A 22,816-nucleotide genomic window follows, 5' to 3' on the forward strand; every position below is an offset into this window, starting at 1 on the left:
CTGCACCATCCTTTTAGATATTCCTGATAGTTTTTGAGTATACAAATATATTTGATCAAGTATCTGTAATGGCTAGGACCACATTTTTTTTTTACTTGTCCTGGCAAGCAGGGTGCAACCATTCAGTCAGCTTGTGAATCCCATTACCATCGTCCAAGCTTTTATTAGTTCAAGATCAAACTACTGGGAAATGCTCTACATGGGCCTAATTAAAACCCATGAAAATAATAGAAGTAAGGTATATTTGCACTTCAAGTTATTAATAGAGACTTGAAGCCGTGCAATGGAATTCATTTAAGGTCTATTTGAGCATGACTAAACAGAAAGAAACAAAATACTTTAATTTGAATGCATATATAGCTCATTGCTGAAATTAACAGGCATCCGTCACTCTAATACCATATCATGCAACTGATGTCATAAATGCTGATCTATTTTCTCCCTTAGTTAGGCAAATACATGTTTTATTCCATAATCCTTCTCAGTTTTGAATTAATGGTGACTTTTTTAAGGGTGAAGGTGGGAGATGGGGGAGGGGAGATTCTAATACTTCTTAATTTTTCCAAATTGATGAAAATCAGTGAAACTGAATCATAGTGTTAATGGTCACAGATTTATTCTGTGGATTTGCCTGTATGAAAAATTAGCTGAACACAATATAAACTAACTGATTTCTGAAAAATGTCCATACTCTAAGACTCAAATTCAGAGCTGATGTCTAAGATCTCCAAAGTATGGTGTGGCAGTAAAATGAAAGCAGTGCTCAAAAAGTTGGAAAATATTTTTTTTTTGCTGTTGAGTAAAGGATACCAAGAAAGCTATTTGCAAAAAAGCAATAGTCATATTACTGTTACTGAAGAAAGCGTCCTTTTGCCAGCCACACCATTATCTCAGTGGGGCTTTGCACTACGACCATGTAATTCGCTACAACACTAGGCTCCACAAGAGTTAGACATGCCATGTTTTAGAGGACAAGAATACAATACTTGTGATATCCTTGTTGCACAGAGGAAATGGTAGTGTCTGACCTTGATGATATTTTAAACATTGGAAATGACAGAGGTCATGGTGGGCTGTAATTCTTCTCAGAATAAGTAGTGACCCTTTGGTGTTGAATTTTCACCAAAAGGGAGAAGAAGCACATACAGAACCTAAAAAAAAAGTGTGATGAACAACATAAGCCAAAAATTTTGAGACTGTGAGATTAAAAACACCTGAGGAAGACACCTGAGGAGAATGACTAGTGTAATAATAAGGTGGCAGTGAACTCAGCTTGACTGTTCACTGTTTATCAGGGCTGTGATGCTGCATGGCTGGTCTGTTGTTGATGGGACTGTTGCTTAAAGCATCTTAGTTTTACTCAACTGAATGTGGTATTGGTCTCAGCTGCAACGGTATCCCTTTTTTTATTCTTTCCTAACTTCCCAAGTAAGATCTTCCCCAGTTTTTGGATCTACAATGTTGTGAGTATGTTTGAATGACCAGAAGAGACCAAGTTGTCTCACTTAAGTGAATTGACCCTTTCCAGAAAACCACAGTGGCTGCAAGCCTAGCCCATTTCAAATGCAGGCTCAGGTGTGTTTATGTACTTCCACAGTCACTTGAAATTATCTTTATTTTCTCTTGCTCAAAATGTGTTGCAATCATTGTACCTTGATTTAAATAAGGCTTATGGGACAGTGAACTGTAGAAAGAAAATACTCTTTTTTGATTAATGAAGATCTGAAAGTGTAACATCCCGCTTTTTATTCATGTTAAACATAAAACCTGAGAAAATTTGATCAATTGTTGTGGCTAAGTTTTTTAACCACTTATTTGACTTACTAATAATCCATCTTAAAGTCCATGGTCTAGTGCCTCATTTAATAATTACTTTCTTGTGAAAGTCCAATTTACAATTAAATCCAATTAAAAACCCAAGTTGTTTTAGTCATTCAGAGCAATAAACACCACTAAAGAAGGAAGTACAGAGAGATAGAACAGAAATTATATGGACAATAAAAAATGTCCTTCTCATAACTAAAAATAAATGCTTAATCTTAGTTTTACAGAAACAAAATAATTCATCAAACTGATGTATTTCAAAACCAGCCAGGCTTCAGGACAATAATATAGTCAAGTCTTACTGAAATGTGGCTTGACTGAAATTTAGATAATTACAGACTGTTTCAACAGTTTTCCAGTTCTTTTGGGGAACTGGGCTCAGCTCAATGACTGCAAGGTAAAGAACAAACTCAAACTAAGCTTTCTTTAAGGAAAGTGTTTGTTAAAAATTGCTAAAATAAACAAGAAACATCAGAAGGTTTGAAAGCAGAGGAGTGACACAGACAACAGCATGCTGGAGGGAAAAATTGCTGGATTTTCCCTATCAAAGAAATTAATGAGATTGATATATTGTTTTGAACCTTTTTAATGTTGTGTTGATTTCCTACCTATATTAAGGATCAGCTTAAAGATCCCAGTCATTAAGCTCTTCAATCCTCAGACCAGGGGCATGCGTGTGGGAGGGATGACTTGTGGGAACAAGATTTAAGTCGATGTAGGTCTGTGTGGAAGGTGGTTTTGCTAAACTGACTGTCTTGTCTATCAGACCAGTATTGACCAGCAGGAACTACAAGACAGTGCCCCAATGGTAAAAACTGTTGGCAGAGACCCCAGCTGCAGGTCGTTGACAGACAATCTTGCTTCTCAGACATCTGGGTAACCCTAATTCTTACATGATTCAGCACAAAAATTGTTTTCCAATTTCCAAGCAGCTTATAAATCCTTTGCAAGGTTATGCATTTTCATTTTAGTATCCGAATCCTAAACCTACTATATTCACACTTACCATCTTTGTTTACTAAAGACTAGAGTCTGCTGCTTTCTGCTCTGTCAGCTCTGGATTTGATTTGGTCTTCAGCAACTACCAGGAAGGTGGTTGCTATAGCTGCACTAATGAAAGGAGCAACCATGTTTCCTTGAAGACAGGGTAAGCAAGCATAAATAAACAAATGCTTAAATATATTATAAGTGGTGTTAATAGTGTAAATGAGATATTACTGCAACAGGGAAAATAAGACTTTAGTCCTTTTCAGTGGCTTGTTATTTATCAACCTTGCAACTTCCTACCCAATGCTTAGCTTGAGCTGATACAGCTTTTTTGACAAATATTAAAAGTATTATTAGTTTTATAGGACTTTCTTCTTCATCATGATGCAAGTCACTTTTTTGTTGTATTTATTCATGTCACCACATTTTTCCAGTGACAGTCTGTCTCCACAATTTTGCCAATTCCTGTTATGGCAATAAGGGGCACGTAGATGGAGGTACATGACCAAAGCCAGGAATGTAAGAAAGTTTTAATTAAAAAAAATCCTGTTAAGTTGCACTGAACTTTGTCAACTCTGGTTCACTGAGTTCAGTTTTAAGTGTGATTCTTTTCTGACAAGTGACTGTAAAAACTGCATCACACATTGTCATGTTTATGTTTCAGTGGCTCCGTATCAATTTTGTTCAGGATGTTGTTTGATTTTTTTTAAACCACTAGACCTACCAATGAACCCGAGATTTGAAGGTCATGCTGTGTTCAGTCTCATGCAACACCAACAATAATGGCATTTCTGAGAAAGGAAATCTCTCACTCACCTTCACACCAAACCACTTCGGTGTCTAGGGCAGACTGTGCTGTCAGTTTTTCACGAAGTGAGAGTAAATCCATTCTACTGCCAAGCTAAAATGAAATCTCCCAAAACAAACTTATGCTACATCTATGAAATAGTCTTACAATATTAGCATTATATATTGCATTAAGGTGGCAAAGTTCAGAGGGCCTGATCCTGCTAGCTCATCATGGGACAACCTTCCATCACTGTAATGGAATATGGGAATTATCCTGCAGAGTGATTACTGTAACAGTACTATCCTTCTATTACTATATACCTGTAAGCAGACGGTGTTACTTACCTGAATTATTCAGTACCCTTTTAATAGATCTTAATCTTCCTGGAAAATGCTGAGCAGGTTTTGCTAACGACTGTGTAATGCTAACTTACTGTCTCGTTATTTGGTTGGGACAGAGATACGTTTCTTGGAGATACTGAGTGCTGGAGGCATTGGGCCAACAGCAGCTGATGAATAAAATGAATGGAGCATATTTTAAAGCAAACCTCCTCTTTGCTAGGTATTGAATATGTTTGGTGTTTCAAGAGAAAAAGTAAATGCCACATGGTAAAAATACATTAGTTGGAAACACTGTCTTTTCTTTTCTTACCTGATTTCTGATTCTGACTTAGCACTCTATAAATTATTTTCCTTTTCTTCTCTCCTTTATTTTGCAGTTAACTTTGACCACTTTCAAATATTGCGGGCTATTGGGAAAGGGAGTTTTGGAAAGGTAAGAAACAATTTGCTTGTAGCAGTTAAAAATCTAGTAGAGAATTCCTTTGTGTATGTCTGGTGTGACCTGACTGGGGTAAAGGAACATAGGTTTTGTAGCCTTTTGCTTCTTAAAGACATCTGATTATCAGTATGAACTGACTCTGACTAATCATTAAATTATTTCTATTACAATACATTCACTAAAATTAATTGAGTGAAAATTATTATAATAACTGAGTCTCCTCAGTGGGCATTAGCAGAAAATCAGTCCCCAAAACAAAAACAAACAAAAAAGTAGGAGCAGACTACTTTTTTAGGCAGTCCACTAGAGTTATCTTGTTCTTAAATCTCTGGACTTATTCATCTCTTTAAAATAATTGCAGTATTTTAAAGGCACTTTACATAGATTCCATACACTTGGGACTGTATAAACTGACATACACTGTAATTATGATCATTGAGTAAATGTTTGTTCAATTCAACAGGCTTTTGCTGAAACAGAGAAGATTAATGGTTTGTTTACACATGAGTAGACGACCTTTCTTTCCTATAATAAAGACTATAACAAGGTTTTAAATTTTGATATGGCTAAAAACAAGGCCATGCAATCAGAGAAAATCTTATTATAAAAATATTAGAAACCGTTACTCGCAGGAATACATTTGAAGGTGAAATAGAACTTCAGTAACTGATCAAGCAATCTTGATTTCAATGATTCTTGAGTATATGCCAGCTGAGTGCTGGTGAGCTACTTCTGTAGTTATGCATTAAGAACACACACAGGATTTTGCTGGCTCTTGGCCTTCCATGCAGAAAAATTACTTTTATTTTACAGAGGCCAGAAATACTTCTCGCGGAACAACATGGTCCTTCGTGGCACGGTTCTTATTCAGTTCAGTAATTTCCAGAAGAAACCCTCTTTGAGGTCAATAGGAGAATATGCTGCTAGTGCAAAATGGTATTCAAAAACCCCCTAAAAATCAGGGCAGCTGGAGATTTATGATTGTTTATTATCACAATACAGTGATGGAATATCATGCCAAACTAAATAGAGGTCCAGGAGTGCAAGTCAGGTACAGTATAAGCAGTTAAAGATATATTCAGATCCTGCTGGCCATTGCAAAGACCAGCTGCACTTCTCTTTCTTCAAAGCTTCCCCGTTCACACCTCTACTATCTCTGCCCTTTCAAAGGGGCCCTCACCCTTCCACATCATGCAGCAAAATAAAACAAGCCTACATGCTTTTTGAAGGCTTGTTGTTGATGTTTGATCCACTCTTCTTCATGGCATTCAGGAAACTGGTGGATGTTTTTATGATATTTCTAGAAACAACTAATTTTCTTACAGGTTCATGTGGCTGCAGTGTTCTTGTGAACCTGCTTTGGAGATAGGTATGAATGAGAAAAGAGTTTCACAACCCTGCAAGAACATGTTTAATGTAAGAAAGGACTCACGTATAAGTCCCCTCTAAACTTAAATTCTTATTTTGCAGCTGTCAAATGCAACAGAAGAGTCCTTGGCATAACAGGCTTATTTTTCCCAAATGAATGCAAGCTTCTGACGAATCACCTTGTTTTTCCTTCCACAGACAGGGAAAGAAAGAAACCCATTTTAAAACCACTTATTATGCCATAGCCAAAAGCACAACATGGTAAATCAGTCACCGTTTCAAGTGTCTTTCTCTGTGAGTCAGTCTTTATCGTTCATTTAGAAGCCTCGTTGCTGGCAACTTTTCCTATTACTGTCCTTCTGGAAGTACCTGGCAGCAGAAAACATCAACAAATGATGCAAGACCTCTAATCTCTATTGACTCGTTGTTTGGGCTCTGTTGTGCTCTAGCATCCTGCAACATATAACACCGTGTTTGCTATCATGCCTGCCTTAAACTGCCGCCTTCCTTTATGGCTGCTCTGTGGCCTTTTCTGTTTTCTGAGAGCAATAGGATGTTTTAAGACATGCTCTACTTTTTTATTTTATTGCTGTTGGTACGATCTCTCTCTCTCTTTTTCTTAAATTACTCTGGTTGCTACAGCAACCTTAGGCCTCTGCAGGATGTTGCTGCAGGAGGTATCTGATATGGCAGAGACTCCACAGCTCAGCTCGATCGCGTGCACAGAGCTCAAGGTGATCCTCAGCGTCTCACCTCCTCCGTCGGGGCCGACTGCTTCAGCAGCAACACTCTGTCCCTCCCAGCTGGCTTCACAAAGCAGCTCCCTGCCTTTTCCTTTGGCATTTTCAATCCACAGTAGCAACACTTGCTGTTACAGGAATTCCTAGGCCATTTGGTATCGAATGCTTTCTATCTCGAGAGCTTGTCTTTTCTGAGAAGCGGCCACCTGTTTTAAGCCGCTGCCTCAGTACGCGCTGTTTCTTAGGGACATCTTAAGAGCAGGTGCAGACTTTATGCACTGTAGCATCTTCCCCAGAAAAAGTGAAGATACATCACAGCAATTGTGAGGATGGTAGGAAATGGGTGTGGAGAGAAGAGAAGCAAGGTGCGTGCCCTTGTTTCTGGAAACAGCCAGGCTGGCTTCAAAGGTGTCCTTCGAGAGCTCAGGTTGTACCCTGGTAAGGGACAGAGGAAGGAGGTGAGATCTGAGCCTGCGCAGGACCATCGCAGCCACAGCTTCTGTGGAAGCCAGTGGTTCTTTTGTTCAAGCCAAGTGACGTGCAGGCTACGGCAGAATGGTGCGTGACCACTCGGTGAATACGTGCCCCCACTCCTGGGCACGTGTGTACATACCCGGTGTATGTATCTGTACCTATAGATACTGGTACAGACCTGTGAGCTGCTGCAAGGGTGGCAGTGGTACCCCAGCAAGGTATGTGGCACTACTCTAAAAGTAGCCTTGCTGGCTTCAGTAACCTTGCTTTCCTAGGTAGGTGAAGGTAGCTCTTTGCTTATACTTTGATGTCCTCGTATATTATGGGAAACTTTTTTTTTCTTCTTTTTTTTTGGAAGATCTTTAAGCTAGTTAGGCTTGGCAGGTTTCAGCTATTAATATTTCCAAATACATTTGAAGTGGGCCAGGTCAGAAATTTTGTCCAGTTTTATTCGTATATTAAATATTTGCCTTCTAAATCAATTCAGAAGTAAAAAACTAAAAATACTCAAACCAAAAATGTTAAACACTGGTCTAAGTAGCTATTTCTTTATGACATGTGACACCTTAAAAGTGCTCTCTCATGTTTAATCTGGCTAATTTTTTCCATGTTGTTATATGTAGAGCCATCATTCTTTTCAAACAAAATATTGAAAAAAAAATTTGGAGATCATCCAGTAACTACAAAACTGACTAGGAGTGAAATACAAGAATTATCATTGTTCTTTACTGCAACAGTAACCATATAATTGCAGGCTTACTGCCGCAAAATAATTTGTATTCAGGTGCAACAACTAGTTTTCAGGGATTTTATAGTACCAATTTTCTTCAAGTTATCTGTTCATGGGAGCAGGTATACTGAACAATCTGACCTCCTTAAATTAAATTCAAATTATGATTTCAATGTACAAACTCTTTCTTCTATTTGTCTAAGATGCTGAGACACTGGATTTAGTTCTGATTAATTTAGTTGTATAAAACAGTGACTTCCTCTGCTGAAGTAATTGAAATTACACTAGTGTAAAACAGATGGGAGCCCAGAATCATGTCTGCATTGATTGAGGGTACTTTACTAAATAATATGCAAAGTATTTCAGAAAAAAATATGCTGCTATCCTAAAAGCAACAAAGCACACAATTGCAGAATATTAATATTGTTTGACAGTATAACCACCTATTTTTTTAGCTTGAGTTAATATGAAATGTTACTAAGCAGATGCTTGGTCCCTGCTCCAGCTGTCGTGGTTTGCTCAGGGGAATCTGGGATTGAATCCCCCTATTTCAAGGAAATTCCCCGGCAGTGTAAAGCCAAACTTATGACATCCATTCTCCTGCCTCTTTGTGTAAATCTTTCCAACTCTGCTTGTAGGCTCAGACTATGAGCATTATTTTTTCAGAGTATATGGGTAAGAACAGACAAGGTAGCAGTATTTCAGGCACATGCTTCATAGCAGATTTGTCAATTCCCACTCTGAGTGTGAAACATATAGCTGATTTCTGTCTTGTAGTCCCCTACGTCTAGGTGAGTGTCTTCTGCCCATGCAGTGCCACAGCCCCTCTGCTGAGCTGTGATTACTCATGGCAGCTATAGCTGCCCCATCCGATCTACTGACCTGACGTAAGATGCACCGTATTACGATACAGAAGCATGGCTGAAGTGTGAACTCCAGCTGCCAACTCTCTACCTAATAGTGACCTTGCACAGAGGAACTTTCTCTGATTGTGGTTTTGCATCTCTCCCTCCTTTTTTATGACCTGTCATGAAACCATATCATGTGGTAGTTTGAGAAGCCTAAGTACTCATGTGCCAAACTCAGATCAAAATGGCTTTATTGAGCTTAAGTGTGCCTGCTCCCTGTTGTTCTTTCCAGACCAAGCACATGGTAGCTAGAAGTCTTTTGAAGTCAGTGGGAAACAGGAGAAATCTGTGATTTTCCGCAAGTCAAATTTTTCAGCCATCCCCATCTTTTGCTCTGGGAAGAGCTTCTCTGAAGCTACCTATGGCTGCTCAGCCAACACAGCATTATGCAGCTTTCTGCAGCAAACCATTAGCACATTCTGCCCCAGTTTTACTCAGCATAACTCTCTCGCTTCACTTACTTAGCTCTGCAATAGCCTGTAGGGCACTTCGTCACCCATAGCAGTTGCACTGGCTGTGCGACCTCTTAATCTGCGGATCAGACTTGATCTGTAGGTGCTCTATTTTTAGCATGTGAAATCAGAGGAAATCCAAGAAGGTAGCTTAGAAGTGGACCATAGCATATGTTGCTCCAGAAAAATGAAGTTTAGCCTTGCAGTCATAATCTATTGGTTTTCTTCCCCTGGCTCTGAGGGAAAGTGGCTCCAAGTCACACAGGTCAAATCTCTTTTAACCTGGTAGTTTTGAAGGCAGTTCATTGTACCTTCTCCCAGATATAAAAAAGATACAACCCTGTGATAACAGCTAAGACATGTAGAAAAACCCTCTTTAGAAAGGCAATATTTTCACAAGTGACTTTTAAAAATAAGCATCACGTAACTCCAACGAAGATCAATGGGCATTCATGTTGCCTACCTTTAAACATGTACAACACAGATGCTTACATCCAAGCTAGTCATCTACAGTCTCATTAGGGGGACCTGAGAAGAGAAGCAATCCCTCTAGAGATGGTCCCCTAGACCCATTTAGACCCCTAGGTCTAATACCTTAGGTGGAGATGGATGGGCCTGACCCTCCCTGCTGACTATGAAGCTGGATAGTTGTTGAGTTCTTGACACTTATATTTGGTTTGAAGCATCACCTATAGAGACTGCTGAAGCAGCGATATCAGTTTGACTAGGGCACTGTCTGGGCTTTGGTAAATGGTATTCACAGAAAATTTGAAAGGGAATGTTTTAGCAATGTGAGCGTGACAGGCTTCCATACTGATATGTGTAAATAAGGCAATTCTGCACAGACTTCCACAATAATGAGTCATCACAGAATTTGTTTGTTGAGGAGCCAGAGCACCTGTTTGCCCCTATTTTAAAATGACTCCTTTGAAAAGAAATTATACCATAAACAAAAAAAACCAATTTAAACATTTCCCATTAAGACTGTACACGTAAGGAGAGTTCGAGGGCTTTTCCTTTCTTTCCTGCAGTAGTGGAAAAGTTTCAGCCCGTTGACTTCAGGCTCAGAAGAAGTGCTGACAGCCAGCAGGAGGATTTCCACTACGATTCAGCACTATCATTGCAATGTCAGGCGTTTTTCATGATAACATCAATGTGGATACAGCTTGTGTTTCCTGATTTTTAGTAGGAAGTAGCTTTAGTATATTCATTAAAATCCTATTGATTTTGAAACGGTGTTAAAAGATATGCATAGGTACATGTTACTAGAAAACGTTTACTATAATTCTGCTTTAAAGCTGTATGCTAGGCAAGCTTCTACTAACAACAGAAGGCCTGTTTCAACTGTTCCGAATACCCTTGTCTTTACTGGCAGGTAAGCGCACTGAGTGCCTTCTGGAGTCACAGCAGTGCTTCAAAACCTGTTTACATTACATATTGAGGTGCTCTGTATGATCCTAGTTTGCTGCATTGGTCAAACCTGTAACTCTCAGCTGAGTAAAACCCCATTCTCTCAGCAGTCTCACTAGTCAACAATTCAATAGGGAGGCTTTTTATGTAATGGAATAGGAGTCTTCTGCAAACACCTCAGTCTTGGCCAAGTTTCATATGAAAATCAAGCTGCAAATTCATGCAAGTGAATGAACTTCTGGACTTAGGTTCTGAGCCAAAATCCATAAACGTTGTACTTTATAATGTGATTCACTACACTGGAGTGTCCACATAATCTCAGACAGGTTGTCGGGAATTGCCTCTGCAAATTCTGTTTATACTTTTGAAGAACCTGTGGAAGCTTGAACAATTCATTTCCATCCCTCCATTTCTGTTCAACCCCACCTGCTACCTTTTCTTCCCCCAAAAGGCCAGTTCTAATTCCCCACTGTTCCACAGCCTGGGTTCTTTCCATATAAGTGTGAACCCTTAGTTATCTTAAGGGCATCACCAACATACAGACTTTCCATAACAGCTCAAGGAGCTCAATAAAACAAAACTTCAGTACTCACCATTGTGCAACATTGATGGGCTCAAGACAAAATATTACCATCCACGTTCTACTTAATTAGCAGAACATCTCCTGATATTAGGAAAGGTAATTAGAAAATCTGCTTGATCACAACTTATCATTATAGGTTAAAGGTACTCTATTAACTCCTCTCTGGAGTAGATTTGAGCTAAGGGACACACTTAATGGAAATAGAGTTGCAGAGAGATAAATGTGGTTTGGTTTCACTGGCTCAGTTCCTCTTGGACGGACTGGAAAAAGAGGGGAAGTAAAATATGCTGATGGTACGCACCTGGAGCCTTTCCTCTGTGTTTAAGAAATAAAAGTGACCACACAGTAGATCTCTCTAGGGTCCTTACCCTGGTGCTGGTGGTTCATCACCAGGTCCAGAATCCAGATGACACTTTGTTAAAGTCAGAGGTTTCAGCTGTGGGAATTTGCCTTAGTTTCTCCAGACCATTTCTGAATTTTGAGCATGCAAGTTCCTTAAAATACAACTCAAAACCAAAGGATTTATTTTTGGTTGGCATCATGTTGTAATCTGATCTCTGAGCACTAATTTCATGTGTGTGTACTATAATTTGATGTGTGTATAATAAGGGAGTGTGTATGTGTGCATGTGCGTATGTACGTAAACATACATATAAAATAATAGTGCCCACACTAAGTGAATCCAGAATACCCTTGAGTTTAGACACTACAGAGCTGTGGTATCTAAACCAGAAGCTTCTATTACGTAGTCTGTATACATCCTGATGATGAAAAATTCTGGTTGGAGCCTATGGCTGTGTCAGTAATATAAATGTTGCACCAAAGTAGTATTCTCAACTAATATTCTCTTGACTGTGAAGACACACTAGGAGTGTCACTCAAAAAAGTCCTGATCAATTAACAGGGAAAACCCTTCAGAGCAAAAGTCTGTTGAGGATATAGTTTTGCTCTATGGGTGTGTGTAAGGCTGTTATGAAGATGGGATTTACACCAGCTTTGGGGATAAGACACAGAACAATCTTACATTTCTGTGTTGCCAAAAATCACATTTAAAATGATAGTTCCTAGATGTGGTGCTGGTGACAATCTCCAGCTTCATTCACAGGGTAAACTACCATGATGAAAACCAATCCAGGCCTTACTCAGGAGTTCTCTTGACTGAGATTTATTTCCTGCATTTACAAAATTATTTGACTTTTGTAAAAAAAAACCCAAACAAAACCAAAGTTAAAGCAAAGAAATTTACTGCTAGAGACTAAATCATTGTAATGGTGTCTCATGACTTCAAAAATATTATGATGAATCTCTGTACAAATATTCTTTTTCTTTTCAACAATAATTAAGGGAGCATAATTCTGATACTTAGATGAAATATTGAGCCTTCTGACCATAGGTTATGTTTATGATGCAGTCATCAAGATGTGTGTATTGACTTGCAGGAATGAGGACAATGATTGTGCATTTTCCTAGACAGGAGGCAGTAATTTCTGTGACTAATGAAATAGCCTGTAATTTGAGCAATCAGAGTGTATTCTGCCCAGCTGTGCCATGTAACATCTGAAAGTTATGCCACTTTTCTGCATCCCCATTTCCTCTTATGCAGGAGTGAGGTGTTCTTTTGTTAATTTATTAATTAAAATCTATTACAAAGAATCCTGCACAGCTGTGAAGCTGTGATGTGGACTTTCTAAAGGTGCTCCTAGATTGTAGTATCCAGATCTAGATTATTGAAATATCATAAAAGGCTCCTTTTTTCAAAGTCACAACTGAGTTTCCTTTCTGTAGGTGTCAAACTTTTTCTTTCACTTTGCTGTCACTTAGGTGTGCATTGTACAGAAGAGAGACACCAAGAAAATGTATGCCATGAAATATATGAATAAACAGAAGTGCATTGAGAGAGATGAAGTTCGAAATGTTTTTCGGGAGCTACAGATAATGCAAGGCCTGGAGCATCCCTTCCTAGTCAATCTATGGTAAGGAAACCTTTAAAATTCTATCAGGGATCTCTTGTTTTCTCCTTACTGCTGAATCAGTTCAGGCTATGGAAGGCTGGAAAGTATGAAAAATACGAACAATTTTTGATGACCTCTTTTTTTAAGGTTTTTAGGTTTTGCAGAGGGTTTTATGTTTCATGAATATTTTACAGGTGCCCTTTTGCATTAGAATATTTAAGCATCACTTTCACCTTTTCATTTCTGGTTCGGTTTCTCTCCAGACTGTTACAGCAGTGTGTGGAAATGTGTTATTCTGTTCAGCTTCATCATTTCTTTTTGACAATACCTGGACGAAACATCTGTTATAAGGCTGTGGAATATTAAACCAAACAATTCAATTAAATTGTTTTTCGTTGATTAAGAGAAAATTCAAAACTCAATTACTCTTAAAAAATGGCTGACATGGAACAACAGAAAAGCATCTTTTTGTCACCTGGAATTTCTCTTATCTTCCCTGTGCTAGCCACTGAATGCTTTGGTCACATATGAGTGTGAGAAAATGTCGGTCAAATAATGACTAGCTTCAGCTACACCACCAACTTAAAATATTTGCTGGCTTTTATGTAGTGATAGTAGTAATGGGATGCAGACTTTTTCTCCCTTATCTAAAAATGACCTACACTGTTCAAAAAAAAGGAGACATAAACCATTATGACATGAAAATTGTTCAGTTCATGAATAGCTTGATTGGCTGCAGATGGTCACAGTGCAAACAGACCTTCTGTTTTGTGTTTTAGTTATCTTACTAGAGGTCGATGCCTAACCTACAGTCTTTTGCTCATCTTTTATTTCATGCTTGACCTGTACAGGTGAAAAATTTCTTGTTGTCAACTTAACAGCTTTCATGAATTAAAAGCCAAATTGTGTTCTGGCTTGAGTGAACACAGCTTTAGTATAATTGCAGTCACTTATACCAACAAAGCATTTGATCCCAAAATTAATTCAAAAAGGACCTGATCATATATATATATATGTCTCAAGAGCTCTACCCTTGAGACAGATGATCATACTTGAGCTAACCTAATATCCTGTTGGAGGCTTAAAGAAAAATATATAAACATTGTGACTGTAATACAAAACTTTCCCAGTATATTTTCCAAGGTTCCAGCAACCTGTACTCTGGGGATTTCTTCACCAAAGATATGGTATCTCTGTGCTTAAGAGTCAGTGGATTTTTCTTTCATGCATTTGTCTAATCTCTTTTGAACTCACAGAAACTTTTGTTCTTTATCAAGTGGTGGCAGAGATTTGCACTGTGTAACTAGACACTGTGCAGAAACAGTCATAGGTTAATGTGATCTACAAGATACTTCAGTAAACATAACAGTGCTGAAGGACTAAAGATCAACTATTTATTGTGAAACAAAAAGTATGCTAGATTCCAATTACTGAATTATAATAAGTTAATTAATATTCTTTCTTGTTTTCTTTTTTTGCCAAAGTTTAAACCTGAAATAAGTAATACCTTAAAGTGCATTGGGTGTGATGATGATTTTTATTGTAAATAATTAGTTTATTCTTCTCATGCTTCTGAGACACTGTCACAAGATCTCAAGACTCATATGTTATACTGTATGTGTATATTAGAACATTTTCCAAAAAAAATTTAATTGACAGTTAGTATTTTCACCTGGAGTGTTCACCTCAAACATTACACGTTCAAATGTGTAGTGATTCAAGGCCCTGACTCCAGAGTGAGCTACTGAACTACTGGAGAACGTATATTTCACCCTGGGCTAGCACAGCAAAGGAAAGTCTTGAACCCAAGCCTCCCCAAAATTAATCTAGCCTACCCCAAATAACTCATTCTTTGAACCAGGCCCATAATACGTTTCTATAATTAACCTTGTACAATCCTAAATGAATTTAAAATAGCTTCTGACATATTTCTGGAATGCCTACACTTGCAGATGGCAGTAGCGTGTTCCAGACCTCTGAATGCTCTATCTTGACTTCTGCCTGAATTTCAAGATGTTCTACACATTGTCTTCAAATAATGACTTATGTTATTGAAATACAACAAAACACAAAAATCACAAGTGACCCATGAATAATGGTCACATCTGTTCTGTTAACACTAAGCCATATGAAGCTTTTAAACATATTAAGTATATTTTATTTATTTAATAATTGAAACTACATTTTATTTGTTTATTTACAACCATGAAAAAAGGAACACTGCAAGTACAAATGGAATATTCCTTAAACATATTTTATGTGTTCCCAGCAATAATCTCTTAAAATAACAGCATTTTCATTGATTTTTTTTATGAATTAGCAGCCTGTTTAATGTATTTTTACTTGCAGTTTAGATGCAATAATAATTTGCATCAAATACATTTACATTGTAGCTATAACTTACATCAGATGATTATCAGGAATCCATGAGATTTCCTTTTATGAGTCAATTCATGGCATACTAATGGAAGGAAAGAGTTGAAGCTGCATTTCTTCTATAGTAAGTGCAGCTAAATTTGTGTTTCATTTTTTGGAGTTAGATTTTTTTTCTGTTCATTTTGTTAATTGCATTGTAAATGTACAAATGGGCTGTAAAAGGAGCTACTAGCTCTATCTTGTTTCACAAACTGGAATATTAATTTAGCAAGGAATAGTTATATCATGGTGTATGGGCAATAACATAGCTGCAGCTTGGGTAAATGTTAAGTTTCTTTTGACCGGGCTGTTTTGGACTAGTCTGTCTTTCTAGGCTCTATCACACTCTCTGAGGGTTCATATCAGTTTTCAGAAATCCTGCCCAAGGTAAGATTTTGGTGACTAAAACTCAGAAATCTCATCAGCTTACTAAATTTAATTGGCATCTCCCTACTTAGCCAGGGTATCCAATTTTGATTTCCCAAGGATATTCAGAAGTAATTCTGAAGAAGTTACTCTGAGAAGGTAAGTACCCATCTGCCATCAAGAGCTCTGCTGCAGTCCCCACACCAGTAGACAGGCACTGATGCTCTGTTCACCTAACTAAAAAACCACTAATCCTTCTAAAGAAGTCAGAAATTCAGTTATAGGCAGGACTCAGACTAAGATGAATAGTGGTGAACAGCTTTTCCAAAATGGTGCCTTTTACATTCGATTGTCATTGGATAAAAACTGAAAACAGGCTTTGGATGAGGAACTGTAGTAAAGTGTGTTTGCACAAAACACTTTGTGGGCTTGTAGTTAAACAGTCATGTAGTCTGTGAAAAATTGGGGATCCGGCTGCCCACACTAAGGGGAGCCTAGAGCTCATGTGTCCTGCTTTCTAGATGACCTGACTACTTGTCTGCTATGCAAAATGCAATGATGGTGCCAACAGCTTTTTTGATAAAAATGAATCTATCTTATTTGCCCCTTGTAATCTCAGTCAAAAGTAATTAGCCAGCTGGACCAGTCTGGATGACACTTCAAAAGTCTTCAGAAAAACCTACATTTCTCCACTGATTTGAAAGGGAAATTAGACACTGATTTTAGTTGCACTGTCCTTCCCCTTGATTCCTCCCTCCCCTAATCCCCAGTTATAAGAAGCAAGACTTAAGCTTACATAGGTAGCCTGGACCTGGTCTACTGTTTTTTTTTCTGGAAGGGATATACATGATGATAAAATTAGGGAATTTTATTATCAAAATACTTGCATTTTCTTCAAAGTATCATTTTCTGTAAGAACTTCAGTGTCATCAAAATCTATTTTTTTGCTCTTGGATGAATTGAAATGAAATCTTATCTCTTTTAATTCAAAATGTCAAGTCCCAAATCCATACTGAAAAGCATATTTGGAGGAAACACCACTCATGACAAGAGTTTGTGGGACTGTCCCTGACCAGAACTGCTGATTTTCAAATGATAATCATCTGGACCTTCAAGTTATACAATAAAATTAATATAGTGGTAAATCTCCCAACAGTTCCTTGAACTAAAAGGAATACTAACCAAGCACATTAATCTTTTTTTGAGGAATTACATCATCAAAGAGAAAAGCTGGCAACTCAAGAAACAAACATGAAGACTGGAAAGCCCTTTAGTTATACATGATAACAGCACAAAGAAGTAATGAGATATGGGAAAACAATCTGTCATCAGTTAAATTCTTGTGGAGAGAAAAAGAAGAGGAAAGAAAGTAAACCTTCTGTAGTGAGTAATTCTGCTGGCATCCATCAGTAACCCCAGCATACACAAGAATACGGAACAGCTAATATGAAACAAGGGTAGCATCTCAACTCCAAAAGGTCTATATTAAAAAGCTTTTTGAGGTTCATGTGTCTTCTCTGAGCTTTATTAAACTTAGTTTCACAATCTAACCTATAAATCATATTATTTGAAGTATGAACTGTCTTTCATAACATCTGACACAGAAAAGAATCATTCTTCTGTAAATGCTCATAATAGCTTGGAGGATAAGAGCGTTTTTCAGGAAGGGCTTGGGGTTGATTTACAACCTTCATTTTAGAAATGAAATTGAATAAATGCTTAAAGATATCTGAGCCTTGTAGCCAGTTTTATCACCGTTAGAGGCATTTCTGATAATAGAGATTCCTTCTTAAAATGAAAAGCAGTCCTGTTTTTTATCAGGCCTTTTGTATGTTGTGTGTATTTCAGGCATAGATGAATGAGCTGTAGAAATGTCAGCTCCTAACATGATCCCACCTTGAGACTACAACACTCCCCTTTAAGATCCAGCATTTTATCCTTGTTTATCCTTGCCCAAATACCTGGGTGTCCCCTGGGCAAGATGAGTAGTGTTCCTGAAAAGATCCGTATTTTATATATCTTTCTCACAACATACATTAGGACTAAGCCAAGAGCCAGGTTACTCCCTATGTACCAATGTGGCTAGACTTGTCACTACATGACTTGTCTTCAAACACGAGTAGACTCACTGGCTGCTCCGAAAATAATACAGCTTACCACAAAAGGCAGAAGTTTTCTGCAAAAAATCATGTATCTAAATGGTTTCTCTGATGATGTGGAACAGAAAAATCTGAAAAAATTTTGGACCATTCCTCAAAGCTTTTGGAACACTGAAGTCACCTTATTTTTTAGTCTTGCTTAAAGCTGTTATATCCTTTTTAAATTGTCAGAACAATTTCAAAGGCAGCAGAGGGAGAAAGATGAAGATTTACTTTTGTCAGCTTATAGGTCATTTTCCTAGTATAGAGAGAACAATATGTTTGATACATTTAACAACCCATAAAGAAGTGTTAGCTGCATTCTCAGAGTGGCTCTATATTCTGATGTATTTTTCTTTCTACTCACCTCTGGAGTCTTCACCTACTCAGCCTATGGAAACGGTATGTATTTCATAAGACAGGTCTACAAAAGTACATTACTGCTACCAGCTAGAGTAAGACTAAGTTTCAATTCCAGTGAAAAATGGACCAAGTGCAATACACACATCATAGCAAAAATGTTCATTCATTTCTGAATTCACCTAATACCCCAATCTGTCTTCAAAAGAAAGAGGAGATAAAAAAGAGTCCCATATCCATACTGAAAAGCATATTTGGAGGAAACACCACTCATGACAACCTTTTCAAGAGTTTGTGGGACTGTCCCTGACCAGAACTGCTGATTTTCAAATGATAATCATCTGGACCTTCAAGTTATACAATAAAGTTAATATAGTGGTAAATCTCCCAACAGTTCCTTGAACTAAAAGGAATACAGCTGGAGAGAAGAAATTATTTGTTCAGTCTCAAGTGTTGGATGGGCTGTTTAATGTACACACACATGACTGGAAATTATCACTTCCCTGTGAAGGTGCCCTTTCTAGAACAAGCTGGGAGGAATGTCACCTTGGACTGCCCCATAGCACAGCTCTGCTCCTCAGACTGGTGTCAGAAATATGCATAATCCTACAAACTTAAGGAAGCGATAGCAGCTGGCCAAGTGTTTGACTGCTGGGTGGAGCTGAAAATAAGCAATTAAGGAGCACCAATTACCCATTAGAGACCCCAAGCACCAAGAGGAGGTGGTTTAGGTCAGTCTTAGGTGAGTTTGCTCAGCGGCTGTGGTGTTTGGCTGTTACTTGCCTTGGCATAATAGACCTAATCAGGAGTGAAAATATTTTATGGAGGATAGAAAATTTCTTTTCTGATATCTAATATGGCCAGCTTTCTGAGCTTCGTGAGACTCCATACTAAAGGCTATGAGTGAAGTGCCTGATCTAACAGAAAAATGACATTATGTTTTTGGAAGGGAGCAGGGGTCTTGTGGTGTTTTCTGTCAGAACACAGGTTGGGTGTTTGCAGCTAGCCTGACTGCCTCTTCAGCAGTAAGGAGTCCTGCTGAAAAGGGAAGTCAAGCTATAGTGATGTCTATCTTAATAGTATGTGGTGGATCCCCCAAAGGTCATGAAACAACAGATCCTGACAAACATTCAGGTTTCCTGGCGAGTAATGAAGGTGTTCAATGCTCTTGGCTTTCTTTGGTTATACCCAGCTGCTCTAAGCCTGGTTTCTGGGAAGAAAGACTATGATGTTGCCCTCTTTGGCTATGTCTATGCTAGTAATTTAAAACTGGGTATTCTTCCTGGACTCTTGAACCCAATCTTCCATACTGCTAAATATTTTTAGACCCACTCCTAGCCTAGTTGTGGGCTGGGGCATGAGCACCATCCCAGATGAGGCCCCGGTGCAGCCAGATTGCTCCCAGTGGGCAGCTAGCATGCCATCACCATGGGTTTGAAGGTGACAGTTTAATAGTCCAGGCACAGACTTTTCTGTGCCATTTGGTCTTAGTGCTGTAGAACAGCCACTGACATGTTTATTGATACAACATACGTTTCCTACCTCTTTGTGAATTTAGCTGAGGTCGTGAACCCCAGGCTATGTAATCCTAGGCCACTCTAGATATCTGATGGGCTCTAAGATTCCTTTCCAGGCAAGAAGAGATTGTAAATCAAGGGATATATATATATGTGTGTGTATATATATATATGTGTCTTGCACAGAGCTTAGATGGGTGAACTCTTTTTGCTATAGAGGGAGCAAAGAGTAAGTACTTTCCTCAAATAGCTAGATCTTTTCATCACTGCATTAATGTAAATCTGGAATAGGTAAAGATACAGAAATTTTATACCTAAGATTAAAAAAAAAAGTCTTTTCTCCAGAGCCTTAGAAGAGATAATGGAGGAATAAGGGCAGGAAAAGGTGATGAGGCAGCAGGAAGGGTAGGATAATTGGAAGAAGAGAATACAGGAAAGATTTGTCTTGAGTTGTAAATATTCAGGATATTATTTCTGGCTGTGGAAATTACATTGGACTCAACATTGCCAGTTGGTAACCTCTGGATGCCTGTGCTAAATGAATGTTAGCTGTAACATCTTCACTGACTGATGAGTGCATGCTCCAACAGTTACTTATTTTTATGTTGATTTTAATACCCTAAGATACTAATTGCCAGTATTGGGACACTGTCTCAAGTCTGCCTGTATGGAATTTTGTTCTGGTGACTAATTGTTTCCTGTGAGAAATTGCTGTCACCTTGGAATATGTATCTTTGGACTTAACTTTAATACGTTCCCCATAAAAGCAGGAATTGGCCTTTGGCATAGTTTAAGTTTTGATCCTTTTTGCATTAAAATATGCTGCAATAGATATTTCACCTCATGTGTGTCTCACTGCATCCTGGGACCTTCTTAGGAGCCTGTCTTCTGCATCATTCTTACTGAGACAGAGACTTTATTTGCTGACCCATAATAGACTTTGCTCACAGAAAGCTTTCACTGCAAGAGGAATTTTATTATAATCACTGGTAAATATTAATCTGCTGGGAAAAATAATCCCTTTTGTTTTAGAAATGGTCGGTTTCGGTCAAGTTCTTATGAATTCATGATTATTGCCTCATTCTGCCTTCATGGGGGGATAGCTGCTATCCAAAGCAGACCATCCTGAGCTTGGTGTTAGCCTTGGCCATGTCTCAGGTCTGTGGTGTAGTCACAATATTCCTCTGGACATTTGTGGCAGGGATAAGTATTGTTCCTTTTTGGACAGAAGTAGAGCTCCAGGGGTAGCTGTGGCAGGGGTATTCTCAGGAGACCTTGCAGGGGAGCAGGGTTTCAATGCTGTCAGCCTAATGAGATGGGAAAGAAAGAAGAAAAGCCCTTAGACATTGCTTCAGACTCCTCAATTGCCAATTTAGGCAAGCAGTGCTTTTTTTTTCTTTTTTTTTTTTCATTCTCTGCTTTAAAGGTTATGAATGCCAAACATGATAGCTAGAGTGCGTAATTAGACTGATAACCAAGGTTCTGTAGGTAAAGTGGTTCTCATAATCAGTGGCAGAGTAATGAGTTCATCATGCAAATCTGTTTTCAGGCAGGACCGGTTCTTACCTATGCTATGGAAACTGGGACTGCAATTAGCCTGTACTAAAAGCTCTGCTAAAGGTGGACTACACAAGATGCAGCTCAGTGCTGCATTAACAAAGCTCAACAACTTTGGGACAGCCATCATATTGCAAAACTGTCTTGGATGCGCTTGTAAAATCATCCATAGACATCCAGGGAGTGAATGCAAAGAAGGTGATCATTATGGAATAAAAATAAGTGCTTAACACTTTCATTGCAAAACTTTGGTATTGAACAGATCCTACAAATCTACACCTAGTCCAAAAATGTTATTCTTGGAGACTATTGGTGGTGTAATGTGGCTTGGAATTATTCCTAGTTTACTTCAGAATATATTTGAGTTTTTAGTGATGATACTTTTAGTTCAAACCAGATAAAAACACATAGGTGAATTCCTTTTTATTTATAACAGGTTGCAGTAAAAGTCAAGGCACAAATACTAAAAACAAAACAAAAACCCACCATGGAACTAGCAAGTAATATAAAAATAGTGATAATTGAAGTAATATCTGTGTGCTTCAGGTAATATGTTAGCTCTCTGAGTCAGATCTTTCCTTTTTACTTCTGCTAGAATGCCAAGTCTATTTTTCATGTTGCCAAATATTAAAAGTTGGGCACTTTTTCTGCCAAATGTCCAAAAGGACAGAAGAGAAGCCAAAAGGCTGACTATTTAGGTACAAGAGGTGTAAATAAATAAATAATAATAAAAATCCTGAGTGGAAGGCAATTTAAATTTTGCATTGTCAGAATTGTATCAAATAGAGTGGATTTAAAATGGCAAATAGTGGGATTGAACCAAAGCAGGAAGTTCTGTAATGCATTATTGTTCTAATATTGCCTGCTTGGGGGAATCTTTGCCTTGGTTCATTAAAATTTATCAAAGCTTTTATTATTTTAAAAGTCAACTACAGATTTTTACAGCATAAGTGTGCTCTTAATTTCATTTTATTGAACTAAAATGATAGTTATTGTACTTGTAATGTGCAGTGAGAAGCTGATACTAACACTTCAGAAAATGATTAATGGTATCCTGTTCCTAAATTAATGACAGCTTTGCAGTGTAAAGTTCTCATTAGAAGAGACTAACTCTCATGTTTCATAAGTACACACCACAAAAAGGAGGATTTAAGGTTCCTTTTCTACTAATGTTGTACTTCTTACAAACAACGTCCTGACTGAGGAAAGGTCATGGGCTATGAAGATGACTATTTAAATTCCTCTGCAAAACAGTTGTGGCCGGGAGGAAAATGACTTCTGCCTGACAAATTCTCTCTAATTACCTAAACTAGAATTTCTCCAGGGAGCAGAGGGTAAATTCTGTCTTGCAAAAAGCCAAGGTGGTGGGATTAAGTCTTGTTGGCAAACCAGTAAGAAAAATAAAACTAACAGAAATAACTGTCCTGGTTTCAGCTGGGATAGTTAATTGTCTTCCTAGTAGCTG

The 22,816-nt window shown here is 38.1% G+C and overlaps 1 protein-coding gene across 1 annotated transcript in view; it reads left to right on the forward strand.

Annotated features, from left to right (window-relative positions):
* The first annotated feature begins 3,302 nt into the window (after positions 1-3,302).
* STK32B (serine/threonine kinase 32B) overlaps positions 3,303-22,816 on the forward strand; it is a 147,586-nt gene continuing 128,072 nt past the window's right edge. The window contains exons 1-3 of the mRNA XM_010583545.1: positions 3,303-3,330; positions 4,320-4,375; positions 12,868-13,019. Of these exons, the coding sequence (XP_010581847.1) occupies positions 3,303-3,330; positions 4,320-4,375; positions 12,868-13,019 (236 nt within the window). The remainder of the gene's footprint in view (positions 3,331-4,319; positions 4,376-12,867; positions 13,020-22,816) is intronic.

The sequence above is a fragment of the Haliaeetus leucocephalus genome, unplaced genomic scaffold (genome assembly GCF_000737465.1).
Source record: "Haliaeetus leucocephalus isolate CR32 unplaced genomic scaffold, Haliaeetus_leucocephalus-4.0 Scaffold906, whole genome shotgun sequence".
Lineage (NCBI taxonomy): Eukaryota > Metazoa > Chordata > Aves > Accipitriformes > Accipitridae > Haliaeetus > Haliaeetus leucocephalus.